Genomic DNA, 16,195 nt, shown 5'->3' on the forward strand with positions numbered 1-16,195 from the left:
AAGATAATGTGGATCAAAGTGACTTGATATAAATTAGGGTAAGTTACTGAAGTGTGAAGTTTCTGGTGACATGAACAGTTACCTCTCAAGCTTAATTGAGAGTCAGGTCAGATTATAGTCAGGTACAAGTCAGGAAATTCCTGTCCTGTGCATCCCTACACATTGTGTTAACCCCATTTTATTTTAATTTAAAATGATTTAGAAACACATCACTCAGCATAAACCATATCCTGCTGCAGTTGGTATTTAAGATTTACAGTTTAGGAAGAGTTTATTATATACATGGCTTAATGGAGAAAGGTAATTGGCTTAAGTGTCTTCTCCTTCACCCACATTGCTCTGAAGAAAATTTGGTTTTGTAATGTAGCAGGATGCTCTATACAAGTCAAAAATCTCAAGAAACTGTTTTTGATGGGCACCAGCATGCTTAGATTTGTTTCAGGTTGTGTGTTTCAAATAGATGTAATAATCTTTACAAATCCCGTACAAATATGTTGAAATTATCAACTGAAATACTGTATGTAGGGTGAGTTACAACATATATATAAGGATGCACATATGAATAACAAAATATCAAATACAATGCTACACTAAGGGGCACATTTACTAATCCACGAATCCGAATGGGAAAAAATCGTATTGGAAACGAAAATTTTGCGACTTTTTCGTCGCAGTCGCACTTTTTTCATATTTTGCTAATTTTTTTCGTTGCCGTTATGACTTTATTATAGTTTGCGCGACTTTTTAGTCGCCATCAGGATTTTTTTGGTATTGAGCAATTGTAAACGGCGGAAAAACCAATCCGATTTTTTCACGACAGCGATGAAAAAGTTGCGGAAAATATACGATAAAGTTGTAACGGCGGCAAAAAAATTGCGGGACGTACGAAAAAGTCGCGACGGCAACGAAAAAGTCGCAAAAATACCGATCATTACGAAAAAAACACGTTCGGACTCTTTCGGTCCGTTCGTGCATTAGTAAATCTGCCCCTAAGGGGCTGATTTCTTAAAGTACAACAGGTACGAAATACAAAAAATTTGTATTTGTTCGTACTGTGCGTATTTCCTGCGACTTTTTCAGTATCGTGACTTTCCTTTGGCCAGGTTGGAGCTGCAGAGTGCCATCGAGTCCTATGGGACGCTTCCAAAATCATGTACTGAATGAAAGTCAGAAAGGTTTTCCCGCCGTTTGATTGTTCGGATACGAAAATTTCTTGACTTTCGGATCGCCAATACGATATTATTGTGACAAATTATTTGTTTAAGCATTTTTGTGATATTTGCGATCATCAGAAATTATCGTATGTAATCCGAATTTTACAAATTTCGGGATTCGAACTCGTACTTTGATGAATCAGCCCCTGAAGCTAGCCGGGCAGAGGACAATATAGTTGGACAGTTAACACTCCCATTAATGGGGCCAATATCTATTTGTGTTGGCTGGAAATACGTCTTGCGAGTAGAAATATAACATTTTGTATCAATTTGGTAAAATTAAAAAAAGAGTTCACCCAGATGGTGTAAATCTGCAAGGAGTGTCCATGGCAACCCCTTGTATGGGTGTTTCCTCTGGAAACACCACAATCCAAAAACATACAGACAGGTTTATTGGATCTTGATAAAACTGGCCCTAGAGTGTTTGGTTTAAGTAATAAAGAATGTTCACCACTCAGACTAAGATCCGTATGTAAAGTAAGTATAAAAAACAAACAAGAAAAAAACATAAAAAGCTACCACTTTATAAAAAAAAGTGGATTAAATTTACCTCAATTTCAACATTATCTTCCCTATTCTTAAATAACTGAAGTTCTTCCAAACGCTTCTTATCCTCAGGCGAGAGAACAGAATATATTTCTTGAGAAGGATCCTGTAAAGAAGGATATTGTTGACACAAGTATCAAAGTAAAAAGCCAAATATTCATTAAACACACAAACTAATATAAATACCTCTTCATCTGCTGGTACTGAAAGGTCATTTAAATGAATGACCTTGCCTTCTTTTCCTATTTCATGGACAACAAAGTCTGAGTATCTAGTGGGTATAAAAAAAAAAACCAGATGGGGAACAGATGAAGAAAAATTATAAACACAATTCATATTTTTATTATTAAAATATAAAAGATTTTACAGAAGAAAATTAAATATTATAGCCACAATTCATATTATTGACGTAACAGTTCTTAATTAGTTAAACTTAGTTAGTTTGGTGGTTTTTGAATGATTTAACCATGTATGTCTAACTTACCTTGGCAACCAGGGAGTGGTCATAATAGAAAATTAAGAAAGAGCCTTTACAGAACAGAGGATTTTTTTCCAAATTAAAAGGTACTTAATTTTAAAACTAACTTTCAGTATTTTGTGAGTGGTGATATTCTGTTTATCTAGTCTCTGTCTTCATTTATGGTTAGTGGTTTTCCAATTTACATTTTTTTACTGTGGAGTTGTCTGAATTTTCAACTGCTTGTTTGCTAGGTCTTACATATCCTTCCAATCAGTCAGAAATTTAAAGGGGACCTGTCACCCCAAGACATAACTCCAAATTATTTTCTATATTGTTAGTTAAGCAAAATAAACGTTACTTACACTATATAAATAATATAAATCTTGTTTCCTTCTGTCTTGGAATTACTCAGTCAAAGCAAGCAGGCAGGCACCATTTTGTGGACACTGTTATGAAGGCAAACTTTGTATCATGCCAAAATTTATGTTTATGTGCCAGAATGGGGGACCAGATGCCCATGCCCTTGCACTGGCTACACAATTAGATGATGAGGAGGGGCGGGGGAAGTGAGATGTGCAGTGACATCTAGGTGGTGCTGAGCGGAAAGCTAAAGTTATTGTCTGCTCTGCCTCTATGCCTAAGGCATAGAGGTGGGGCAAGCAGTACATGATTGACAGCTGGGATTTTTAAATGCCTTTATAATGGGTTTGGATGTGTTAATATAAAAATGAATTTGGGTTTCATATCTAATTTGAAAAGGACTTTTATTATACAGCTTTTTATGTCTGAGTGAAAGGTCCACTTTAAAGGAGACATATTAGATAAATGGGGAAAACCCTAATTTTGTAGGCAATTATGAATAATATATGGTGCTGGTTTCCCTTTGTGCTAAACATTAATCCTATCTGTAAAAATGGCTCCTTTATTGGAGCTCCCTATAGATTCTCTCGCTTCTGTCGGTGTGTGAAATGAAGAGTGGAAGTGTCCTAATGGTCCCAGCCAAAGGCCCAGTAGAAGGGGGAGAGCCAATCACAGCCCTGCAGTCACACAAGCAAAAACAGGCTTCAGTTCCCTATCAGGTCAGCCTAGCTGCTGATTGGTTCCTATCCTACATTGCCTGTACTGAGGGCCGCCGGCCCCCCTGCACATCCAGAGAATTCAGCCAGCAGGAAGTGGAACAGATGGGCGGGGCTAGTGGGGTTTTGGGGGAATTTCTCAAAAACTCAGTTCAAAACACAACATTTTTAAGCACAATCCTTCTATATCTAGAGCAGTATAATGCACTGGCACATTCATAATTTTTATAGGATATGTCTCCTTTAAGTCACAATGGGATAGAAATAATAAAGGGTCAGAACAGAAACAAAAAGATAAAAAAAATAATATACATATTATCTAGGAACAGCCTCAAAGCGACAGGGCAGTAAAACTAACAACCAGATAGAATTGTTAGATGTAGGCCAGGCAAAGGCAGAAGAGGAATTTAAAAACTACAAAAATAAATATACATATTTACTGCAGTCAATGAAACCATAGCCAAATAATGTGCCACCAATCTTTTTCTTAGTAATTTGTAAGCAGGCCAAAAAGCATCATGACCAATGAAACATTTACAAGTTTTATAGCACAGGTACAGGACCATTGAACACCTCACATTGTCCCCTTAAGATTTGATTTATACATTTGTTCAGATAATTATCAAGCTCATAGATCTGCCAATGTGTGTTGATCTGCTGGTGCTTCATTCTGAACCAATTCATGAGTGTGTTGGACTTCCACTCAGTGTAGCTGCAATGTCAAAAGACCACAACTATTTTCAAACACAGCGTATTGTGATTTCTTGATGGGAGGCTTTTGGCTGGAGGGGTTTCCATTACATCGTCATCAGAAGGCGCGCCCCCCCACCAGGAAGCATGCTGTGGCAGAGCAGGGGCACAGAGTTAAGAAATAATGACTGCATTGGAGGGTGACCTTACAGTGCAAAGTTTGTTGTTTTAACTATCACAAATTGTGACTGCAATTTTAACTTTTAAATAAAAAGTTATTTTACACTACTAGTGCTTTACATCCTACAGTTATCCACAAGATAGAAGTAAATTTTTTCTGCTGGGATTGCTACAAAGCATGAGTTAATGAGTTTCTTGTGAGTATCCATCCATACCACTGGATGGTAAGGTTACTCCATCTTATCTTTATATAACCTTATGGTGGTAGCCTATCCAGCTGGTGTTTGGAATCGTTAAGTAAAGGTGTCTAAAATTCTATTTGAAATAAAGAAGGGTGTTAATCTACATTACATTACAATACATTTCTACAACTACACTATATTATATGTTTTTCCCCGAGCCTTTATACACTTGCTCAATTTTGTAATTTTTTAAGGGATTTGAAGAAGATACAAGTGTGAGACGGTGGGGATTACAAACATTATCAAGACATCAGCAATTTTATCATTTGTGGGTTTCCATCACTGGCAACTTCCAATTATTAAATTTCCAACTCTACAACAGAATTTTCTAAATGTAAACCGCACAGAGGATGTACTGTACATGATCATTATGTTAAATTCTTCATTTTCATCATTACATAATCTATTAATATCCTATTGTAACTAGTTTATCAATATCAGTGTTTATTTTTGGTTGTAAATATATTCTGCCTCTTTATGGGAAAAATGTGCATTCACTCACTCAAAGATCTCTGAACAAGCTATGCCCTCACTTCACTCTTTGTTGCGACTGTTCAGTGGAAATCTAATTACTGACCTCACAAACTAAATCAGTAAAGTAGCAAAGAAAAGTGTGGGGCCATGAAATGTCTCATGAAAAATATGTTTTCTCAATAAAAGTAAAGCGATATATTTTTTTAGAAAATATTTTGCTTGGGAACTATTCTTTTGCAGGGAGATAAATATTAGACTGTTTAAAAAATGCAACAGGTCGTATTGTAGCTTCCTTTCCTTTTCCTTTTAATGTACTTAATGCCATAGAGTCAGAGGTAGTAGAATTACTTGGGCACCTTTCTGGTATATTTGATTTGTAAGCCTGAATATACGTTTGAAAAGTTTGTAAACCCTTTAATATTTTCTATATTTTTATATGAATGTGACCTAATTTTCTGATTTTCAAAAAGTCCTAAAACTAGATGAAGAAAACCTAGTTAAACAAATGAAACAACAAATTATTATATTTGGTCATGTATTGAAAAAAAAAAGAAGACCTAATATATCTGTGTGTGGGAGAAGTAAGTGAACCCTTTGGATTATCATAAAATTTGAAGGTAAAATCGGAGTCTCGTGTTTTCAGATAATGGGATGACAATCAGATGTGAGTAAGAGACCCTGTTTTATTTAAAGAACGTGGATCCAGCACAGCCTGATCACACATACAACACATTTGTTGATGTGTATCATGGCTCAAACAAAGGAGGACCTCGGAAAAAGAGTTGGTGATGCCCATAAAGCTGGAAAAGGTTACAAGATTGTGGACTCCACCAATCAACAGTCAAAGTGTGTACAAATGGAGAAAATTCAAGACTGTGGATACCCTACCCAGAAGTGGATGGACATCAAAGAAAACTCCAATTGCAAGGTATCTAATAGCCTAGGAGGTTACAAAGGAACCCAGGGTAACCTAAGTAACTGAAGGCGTGACTTCAGAGATGTTGATCATCGCATAGTGGATTCAGCATCTTCTGGATCGCCGTATTTGAAATGAGGTATTTTCTAATAAAGCATTTAAAATAATAAACGTTGGGAAGGATAGGGAAATTATTGGAGCAGGGTAGAATAGATTTTTTACTGAAAAAATTTTAGTGTTACTTTTCCTTTAACAGCACATTTTGAAATGCAAACATACAAAATAGGTTTTACAACTTTATCAGAAATAATTACTTAAAATGACTTTCAGTATCTTCTCATTGTAATATAACATTTAATAAAAATAAGGCTAAGAAAAATGGATGATAAGACTTTACCTTTCTTTTAAAATGCCAGAAAACCCTTCATGAGTGCTTACAAATTTAGTAATGCCGACATCAATTTCAGTAAGGCCATGCTTCATCATGTCTGCAAAGCTTTCTGGACTTTCTTCTTCAGTTTCCCCATCCAGAAGCTCTGCTTCCTCAATATCTTCTTTCTCATTTTTCTCTGCTGGCACTTCAAGTGTAAGTTCTCTATCTAAGGTGTTTTCATTCTGAATACCTGAAGAATGTTCCACATACTGTGCTTTTAAAGAAGTCTCTGTTGAGACTTTTTGCCTTTTTACAGAATCACCGCTAAGGTCTTCACTAGCAATAGGGCGTTTTAGAGAAACAGAAGCCATTTCGATGGATTCCATTGCTTTTAAGGCACGTTGAAATGGTTTCAAATAACCTGTAAACACAAAAACAAACAAAAATTTACACAAGCCCTCTAGGTCCTTTGCTCTATATACCCATCCACCATTTGTTAAGATGCAGAAGGATGTTCTACAGAACATTAAAAAAAAAATCAGTATCAAGATGGATTTTACACAAGTCGAGGATAAAATACTTGATGTATTAAATTAGTTGCTGCAAGGGCAGACGTCATACATGGGTACAAGAGAGACTGCACAAAGCAGATAATTTATAGTCTTTTGGTCTGACAAGATTACAGTAAAAAGCTTATTGATCTATATCCTGTACTGGTATGTATAAAACATTACATAACAGTTATCACCATTTAATAAGTTAGAGGGAACAAATTTAGATCAAAGAACATCAAGTTTCTTTAACTGTGACTACATTTGAACACTAACTAGGTTCAAGATTTACTTTAGTATCTGGTTAAATCTTTTTTAGATGATTCGGTATTCAGCAGAAGACAAGATTCTTTTGGTGAATCAACTAAGTAAAATAGATGGCCTTGAGAGATGGCCAGAAAACCATCAAAGTTTGTGGAAAGCCCTCAAATTTGCTGTACTGCAGGTAACCTGACTCAGGTAAAGCAATTACCTTATGGGGAAATAGCAATTATTAACACAGAAATATCCAAAATGACTACTGGATATAACAGCTACCATAGATTCAACAAAGCATTGGCCACATACAATATTACTAATGTAAATTAGTAATACTACTACTACTGAACAGTACTGACAAGTTACAAGAAAAATGCAATATGTCTACCTCCCCACCTGACAGCAAACCATACTTATCTACTGTATATCAGAAATGGCTTAAAGGACAATGAAAGTCTAATGCAATGGAGGGTACCATAAGGTTAGCCCCGCCCCCAGTGAAATAAATTGCTAAGTTTTCTCCCCAGGATGCTTCTTCATTTTGCATCAGCCCTGGAAAATTTCTAAAGGAACACTTCTATCTTACCTGAATCTTCAATGTGTCTCTATTCTGACTATCCTAAGAGTACAACTATAAAATGCAACACTACTGCACAAGACATTCTTTGCAAGGGATGCCTGGGAGAAAAAAGTAAGAAGGCAGCTGTTCTTTAGGAAGTTCTCCATGTAGTGCAGTTTTTTTTTCTCTTTTAAATAGAAGCATCAGGTTGATAAAAAAAAACTAAAAGGAGACATATGGGAAAATGTAATAAAAACTGCTAATCTTGTAGGCATGAATAACATATGGTGCTGGTTTCACTTTGGTCTAAACATCAATACTATCCGTAAAAATGGTTTATTTATTAGAGATCCTCTCAGGTCCCTGTCCCCATTTCAAATAAGGAGTGGGTGTGTCCTAAAAGTCCCTTCCAGAAACACAGGAGGAGGGGGATAGCCAATCACAACCCTGCAGTCACACATGCAAAGACAGGCTTTAGTTTCCTATCAGGTCAGCCTAACTGCTGATTGGTTCCTATCCTACAGTGCTGTAGACCCCCTGCACAGCCTGGGAGGCAGCAGGAAATGGAAAAGATGGGCAGGACTAGTGGGGTTTTTAGAGAATCTTTCAATAAATCAGGCCAAAACACTACTTTTTAAAGCACAATATTGTTTTTCACACAATTTCCCCTTTAAAGCTGGCCATACACATATTATTAATATTGACTATAAATGTGTGTATGGTGGCCTGCTATCACAGCCAATATCAGTGTAATATATACAGGTATAGGACCCGTTATCCAGAATGGAATGGATCTCCATACCTTAAGTCTACTAAAAAAAATCAGTAAAACATTATTTAAACCCAATAGGATTATTTTGCATCCAGTGAGGATTATTTATATCTTAGTTGTGATCAATTACAAGGTACTGTTTTATTATTACAGAGAAAAAGGAAATCAGTTTTAAAATTCTCAATTATTTGATTATAACGGAGTCTATGGGAGACAGGCTTTGCGTAATTCGGAGCTTTCTGGATAACGGGTTTCCGGATAAGGGATCCCATATATGTATATTGATTAACTGGAGAATTGGACAGTTCTTAAAATGTAATCTGCCAATGCACTGTCGGTCAGTGCACAGGCATATAAGAAAATAACCAGGAACTACATCTCCTTTCCACTTTATGCTGATCAGACTGCTCTTTACAAAAACCAGCGAAACAATAATACAGTATATGGCCCCTCATATGCTACTTGTCAGTTTGGCCAGTTGTCTGGTCACAGAGTGTACCCAATTGGCATGTGTATGCTGTATTTAGGTCTGGGGCTGCCCTGGGCATGGGCCCTTCAATGTCTATATGGTAAATATGGCCCTGTGCGTATAGCCAGCTTTAGCCTACCGAGATGCCTGGTAATCATCTACCCTAAGCCCGTGTCTTGTATTAGGACAACACCTTTTAGTTAAATCAATACAAAATACAACAACAGAGGAAGCAGCCCCAGGAATATCCAGATATCCAGGGCCCGGTGGGCACGGACTGATAACAAGCTTGAATATATGTTTATAAACAATATTTTGTTCATAATTTTTAAGTGGGGCTACAATTATTGGGCACTAATGTAGATTACCAAGGTTAAACACAATGGAAGTAGGCTTATGAACATATCCTAATTAGACTCCAACTTGGAGTTATTTTTTGTGTCCCTGTGCAAAGGGGTAATGCCAGCGCGCAAAAAAAAAATGCGAATATATAACGTACCTAGTACTTGCTGTGGTTTTATTTTCTCTTGGCATATTCAGCAAAATACACACATCACGCAGGTTCCACTGATAATTACACCGCTTAAAATACATATATGATCATTGTTGTTATCACATAAACTCCATTACAATACCCACCTGGAATTTAAGGTGGAACAGAAGAGAAACTACAGGATACCCACCAAAAACAAGATTCCTGTAACTGCAAACCCCAAGCCGCGATGGGACCCTTAGCATCTAGCTGCCAAACACGTGGGGCAGTGGCGTAGACAGGTCACCAGACGCCACCTAACCTCCAATTGACCAACGAGTTGAGCGCAGAGTGTCTCCTCCTGCATTCGCTTGCTCTATTCTCCACAGCTGGCCGTTGCCTAGGAGAGGAGTCATCGAGGGCGGGGGAAGAGCTGCTGACGCAGTGAATGGGAAACAGCGCGCTGTGCGGCGGGAGCTCAGTTGGCCGCTGGAAACCTAGGGCTGCGCCTGCGTAAACTGTGCCGGACAGTACCGGCACTAGCGTCCGGGTAAACGCAGTGATGAACGCAGGCAAGGGTAAGTAAAGGAATGCCTGAATGTTTTTTTACACCTGTTCTGTCCTAGGTAATCGTGTTTTTCATTGTTACAGAGGTGTGTGCCTGTAACCGGCTGTCTTATTAATTGTCCCTCTTTTCTACATCTCTTATCCCTAGTGCTAGCCATTCAGGCCCGGAAAAGAAGACCGAAAGGAAAAAAAGAAAAGGCTCGCAAAAAGTAAGTGTTGTCTGGTTGAATAAAGATGTGATATTACATTCATATCCGTACTTGAGCTTGTCAGTAAGCCGGCAGACTTGGGGATATACTAGAGGATGTACTTTGGCGTTCTAGCTTATGAAAGAGTACTCTTTCCCTCAGCCAGCTCTGTCGGATGAAATGATGAAAGTTGTCTAATAGGACTGCAAAGCTTGGGAGAGAAGGTTGAACTAATGTTTCTTCCTTTCACCCCACAGGTATCATTAATTAATGTTTCTGAGCCTACGAAACACGTGTAATGTCTCTAAATAAATATTAACTAGGATCAACATTTTTAATATTTAATGTATATTAAAAGGCTCTTTTTGTCAGAGCTTCTTAAATATTCCAAATATCATAAAGTAATCACAGTCTAAGCCAGGTAGTATATGAATCTTACCCGTAGTATAGGTGGGTCCGGGTGCTCATGCCCCAGACCTTCAGGTTAGGGAGCCATAATCACACGAAGAAAAAGAATATGGGCAGGCACTCCAAATCCCAGTTATATATCAGACAGTAGTAGTCATGTTGAATTTAAAAAGTATACCATTTTTATTTAACCCATATAGAAAAGAAACAAAAAAGCCTTATGCTTTTCGTACCAATAGGGTACTTAATGATAGGCTGACTGACATTTGCTACATACACAATATTTACCTTGACTTTAAATATTGTGTATGTAGCAAATGTCAGTCAGCCTATCATTAAGTACCCTATTGGTACGAAACGTGTAAGGCTTTTTTGTTTCTTTTATATATGGATTAAAAAAAAATGGTATACTTTTTAAATTCAACATAACTACTACTGTTTGATATATAACTGGGATCTGGAGTGCCTGCCCATATTCTTTTTCTTAAATATTCATAATTAACAGTTATTGGGACTTTCAAACCACCCTAGCCCCTAGACTGAAAATTCTGTTTCTTAGATTTTGTCCCTTTGTGACACTGCACCATTGGTTCAAACTAATTTGGCGATTGTGTGTACAGGTATGGGATCCCTTATCCGGAAACCCATTATCCAGAAAGTTCTGAATTACGTAAAGACCATCCCCCATAGACTCCATTATAAGCAAATGATTTTCTTTTTCTATGTAATAATAAAACAGCACCTTGTAGTTGATCCTAACTAAGATATAAATCATCCGTATTGGAGGCAAAAGAAACATATTGGGTTTATTCAATGTTTGAATGACTTAAGTTATGGAGTTCCAAATTATGGAAATACCCCTTATCTGGAAAGCCCCAGGTCCTGAGCATTCTGGATAACAGGTTCTATACCTGTATATGTAAATACATATATATTTCATATTGTTTTCCAAGGAGAAAAAGGAGGCATTGTTTTTGAGAATGTTTTATTAATTAATCCTTTTACTGTGGATTTCAGGATACCTTGATCATGCACAGTACATTGATGGGCACATTATAAAGGACTAAAAACAATCTGATCAAGATGTTCTATGGGAGATGGGCTTTTCGTAATTTGGAGCTTTGTGGATAACTGGTTTCTGGATAAGGGATCCCATACCTGTATATCATAAAAGAACATGCACCTGTTCTACGTAAGGGCACATGCAGTTTGTTTGTTTTTCCTCACATAGCACTCTATGGGACTTGGCATCCTCATATTTCATAGGTTTCTGGATAAAAAACATGCTTGTACAAAGTTAAATTGGTCTTTTCCTGTTTTGGTGTCCTTGTGGAGAGGCCCAATGGTAAATATGAGATCCATTAACCTATGCAATTATGTGTTGTGTAATGTACAGAATGGCACCATGTGGTGATGAATAAAAATGCCACTTTGGGCATTGTAGTATGTAAGCCAACATCACCGGTGATGTTGCCCATAGAAACCAATCAGATCTTTGCTTTTGTTTTCTAAAGTTGGGCATACATGGTAAGATCTGCTCATTTGGCCCATACATGGGCAGATAAGCTCCCAAATCGGCAGCTGAAATCTGCCCATGAATGGCCACCTTAACTTGTAGATGACTGTTCAACTCTAATAACCTATTGGTTACTATAGGCAACATCACCTGTGTTGTTGGTTTACACATTTTAATAATAATATCCCTATGTGTATGTAGCTTGTAAAAGTCTGATATTTAAAGGCTGCTGTGGGATTCTGGGGGATATAAGAAACTGGTTAGCTGCAAATTACTGCCCCTTGTTTTTACTCTTACTTTCCCTTTGCTATTTGCAGACCTGTTGCTCTATATATAGGGACGCTTGATACACGACTTGAGAACTTTGCTTCATGTGGGAATTCTGCTTGGGCAGCAAAAGTCTCCTGAAGTAAAAGTTACATGTTCTCCCACAAAATGCATCTAAGTATAAAATCTGAACCTTCTTTTGTAAGAAACAAGGAAGATTTGAAGAATTTGTGATATCACACTTGTGTATTCTCCTGAATAAAGCAACACCTTTCCATTCCTTTTTTTTTTTATTTTTTTTTCTTAAATTTATATCATATAGCATTGACCTATCATTGTGGGTTTTTTTCCATATAAAGGATTCTAAATGTTGAAATGGTAATATACATTGTTTACATAATTTGTTCATTTTCTATATTTAGAGGCTAGATTGCAGGAATTAGTAGCAGCAGATTTTAATCTATTATTTATTTTAAATAACTTGTTGCATAAAATCATAGCATCCCAAGTGTTGGGACCAATTGGATAGATTTGATAATATCCCTGATTGCATTTATTGGTCACTTCTCTTGTGGCTGAGGTATGTACTTTCAGTTTACTTTTTTGTTTTCCTGCCTGCCATTTAAGACCCCAGCCAGAAAAATGTAACATATGGATGCAGGCTAAACTATTGTTGTCAGCTGTTCATCTTAAAATATTGTTTACCACACTGTTATCAAAGGTAATTATTGGAATTGGTGTTGTAATTTTTAAATAGATAAATACTATTTTATCGGAGAACTGAATATCTTTGGTAGACTGGCTTTTGAGTGCTGGCTGTAATTTTGCATATATTTATTTTTAGATATAAGTATCCTAAAGGGGCTCAGTAAGTATAAAGAGGGGAAAAGGGAGCGGAAGCTTTCACACATATGTGCCTGTTTGAATGGTCCTATTAAAGAGATACTGACATCAGAAATTAAACTTTTTTTTACATCTGTCATAATATTGTCTTTGCTTACTAAATGTTATTTTGCTTTAGAAGTATTAGGTAGTGTTAAAGCATTAAGCTATCTGATCCACCATGTTTCTCTATAAGGGGGCTGTCATATTTGTGTGCAGTAGTCAACTGACAGATTGAGAATAGACAGTCAGGTTGGCAAAAACAGTCAGGTTTTGGAACTTACAAAATCAGCCCTATCAATGAAAAAAGGTCAACATGACCATAGATAGCTTTTAATGTACATTAAAGGACAATGAAAGTCAAAATCAATTAAGCACACGATTAAATAGTACTACTATTGCTATGTAAAAATGCTATATTTCTGGCTTGCCTAATGAAAGATTTACAGAGATACACCTGCTACATTCTACGTACTTGTTTCAGTGAACGGCGCCGCCATCTTTAACAAGTGATGCCCACTCTCTTTCCCTCACTGTCTCTACTGCCCATGCCCCCCCAGCATCCTGCCTGTGCCCCCCGCGTCCTTCTGTGTCTCCTCCCAGCAGCTGTGTATCCAACTCGTCCAGCCTCCCCCCCCTTATGTGTATCCATGTATACACTTATGTGTATGTATCCCCCCCGCTCCACTCGCGTCCTCTTGTCTGCACCGCCCCCCGCTGCGTCCTCTTGTCACACACCACCCGCTCCACTCGCTTCCTTTTAAATAACTTGTTGCATAAAATCATAGTATCCCAAGTGTTGGGACCAATTGGATTGATTTGATAATATCCCTGACTGCATTTATTGGTCACTTCTCTTGGACAGCTGAGGTATGTACTTTCAGTTTACTTTTTTGTTTTCCTGCCTGACATTTAAGACCCCAGCCAGAAGAATGTAACACATGGAGGCAGGCTAAAATATTGTTGTTAGCTGTTGATCATAGGCGGATGGTGATTATTTTCTTTGGGGAGGCTAAAAAAATCTATACTCCTTAATATTTTTGGTTCTACTCCGCTACTTGCTAATGATGTTTAATATCTATATGCAATGACAGCTGTCACAGTAGACAACTTTTTGGGGGGATTTTTGTCAGACACATGAATGTTGATAACTTTACAAATACTGAAGCAATACAGTTTGTAGCAGCAGTGCAATACAAAAAATGGTCCCTTAAAATTTAAACTTTTTCAACTGCATTCAGTCTCATAGATTACCCTTTGTATGAGCACTTAACGTTAAATTAATTCCATATTTACACTTACCTTTACACTTAGCTCCCAGTAGTAATTTTTTTTGTCAACTGTCAGCAGTTCCAGCCCTCATGACAGCTTCATTTACAGCAGTTCCAAAACTTTAACCCCTCCAGTTATAAGCCCCATTAAAATTCATATTATTTTCCTATGATATCCTTGCAAGATTAACTCTTACAGCCACAAAAGATTTATTGTCTTGGCCCCTGACTTGTCTCTCCATTATTAGGTATAGAAATACAAAGTTGGTACATACAGCTATGCATAAGCTTGCTAAGCAAACACTTCCCATATACAACAAATAGCCTGTCCATAGCAATGCAGCTACGTTGAGTAGCAGGGTTATTATTATTAATTGAATGACATTCCACACCTTTACTTCTTGCTTCAGTTTCCCAGCACAGAGATTCTAGATCTGTGTGGCCCCACCCCCTGCTGGGCGGGCACTTACACCCTGGAGTAGGTTAGGGAAGAGCAGTGGAGCCTAAGCCTAGGAGCCAAAGAAGACTGAACTCTTGAGACCGCAACACTTGATTACTACTGTCTTACACTTGCATATCTTCACTTCTCCATCGGACCCTTATCCTTTCCTCCGAGGACTATCAGTGCCCTTGCTGCCTCCCTCACGTTTGATTACTAGATCCTTGTACAGCACAGTACTACTGGCAAGTTAGAGTACATTTACAAAGGACTAGGTTTTGGAGAGGCTTAGCCTCCCCAAGCCTTCATTAAAATCCGCCTATGCTGTTGATCTTAAAATATTGTTTACCGCACTGTTATCAAAGGTAATTTGATAATCCAAGGTAATTATTATAAGCAAAAAGTTTCATATTAGTATTACTAGCTAAAATCAGGAGCTTATTATTGCAGAAGTTTAGGTCATAGCCAGGTTGTGGCATTGGAGATACAAAAGCTTCTAACACGGCAGGGGAATAAGAAGTCTTCGCATGATAGCATTAAAAGAATCACTCGTGGTATAATTTTGTAGAAGGCTCTAGTAAAGCCATCAGAGCCCTGGGCCTTATTGATTTTTAAGGACTTAATGGCAGTGATACTTCTGGTTGTCTAAGAGATGTGTTTTAAATTTAATATTTTTAAAGACTTGGAAAGATCTACACGGCCTCAGGAAGTGTCTGTTATTTCCAGATTGCAATAAGCAACTGCATTCAAATGCCCACAAAGGGTATGTTTGCCTTGTTCACTTTTTCTAGTTTGTCCAGAATGGTTTGTATGAAGACAGAGGTTTATTATTCAGGGCATATGTCTGAAGATTCTCATTCATCCAGGTCATGATATACAGTATCTAGTAGAATTTAAGTCTAAAACAACTGGACTTTTCTGAGTTTTTCTTGAAAAGGTTTCACCACTCATCCGAGTGGCTTCGTCAGTTCAAATGACTGGTAGGGAATTCCCCGGCATTTAAACCCTTGAGGGTACGCACATCCAATCACAATGGTTCCATTAAGAGTAGGGCAGGCAGAAATTGACATGTATAAGAAGGTAGAAAAACAACTAACTGAAATGGTGCCTACCATTTTTACATCTGACATCAGGTTCCTGAATACTAGTGTGCCAAGGGAATGCATTTTCAAACAATATAGCGACTCATTTTGTTTTAGTAGTTAGCATATAGGCCTTCTATAAAATTTGGGAGTAGACTTTCTGCTTTTTCTGAAGTAGTAAAACGCCTGCAGAAAGTATCTTCTTTTGTTTAAATACCATATGCCTCTTTCTTGGACTGTAAAACCTTTAAAACATTATGTGTTAAAACAGAAAAGGGCTTATTGTAAAATTTTATGTTGCAAATCATATAGGAAAAGTAAGA

At 37.4% G+C, this 16,195-nt stretch overlaps 2 protein-coding genes across 9 annotated transcripts in view; one reads left to right on the forward strand and one right to left on the reverse strand.

Moving 5' to 3' along the window:
- pus7 (pseudouridine synthase 7) overlaps positions 1-9,682 on the reverse strand; it is a 32,109-nt gene extending 22,427 nt beyond the window's left edge. Inside the window, exons 1-4 of one of the 3 annotated variants that reach the window (XM_012959052.3) lie at positions 9,464-9,682; positions 6,196-6,592; positions 1,947-2,031; positions 1,765-1,866 (exon numbers count right to left, since the gene is read on the reverse strand). In XM_012959052.3, coding sequence (XP_012814506.1) covers positions 1,765-1,866; positions 1,947-2,031; positions 6,196-6,592; positions 9,464-9,518 — 639 coding nt within the window. In that variant the 5' untranslated portion in view covers positions 9,519-9,682. 3 annotated transcript variants of the gene reach the window in all.
- srpk3 (SRSF protein kinase 3) overlaps positions 9,674-16,195 on the forward strand; it is a 108,896-nt gene continuing 102,374 nt past the window's right edge. For 4 of the 6 annotated variants that reach the window (XM_031897551.1, XM_031897553.1, XM_031897554.1 and 1 more), the window contains exons 1-2: positions 9,738-9,830; positions 9,968-10,028. In XM_031897551.1, coding sequence (XP_031753411.1) covers positions 9,815-9,830; positions 9,968-10,028 — 77 coding nt within the window. In that variant the 5' untranslated portion in view covers positions 9,738-9,814. 6 annotated transcript variants of the gene reach the window in all.

The sequence above is a fragment of the Xenopus tropicalis genome, chromosome 3 (assembly GCF_000004195.4).
Source record: "Xenopus tropicalis strain Nigerian chromosome 3, UCB_Xtro_10.0, whole genome shotgun sequence".
NCBI classification, from domain to species: Eukaryota; Metazoa; Chordata; class Amphibia; order Anura; family Pipidae; genus Xenopus; species Xenopus tropicalis.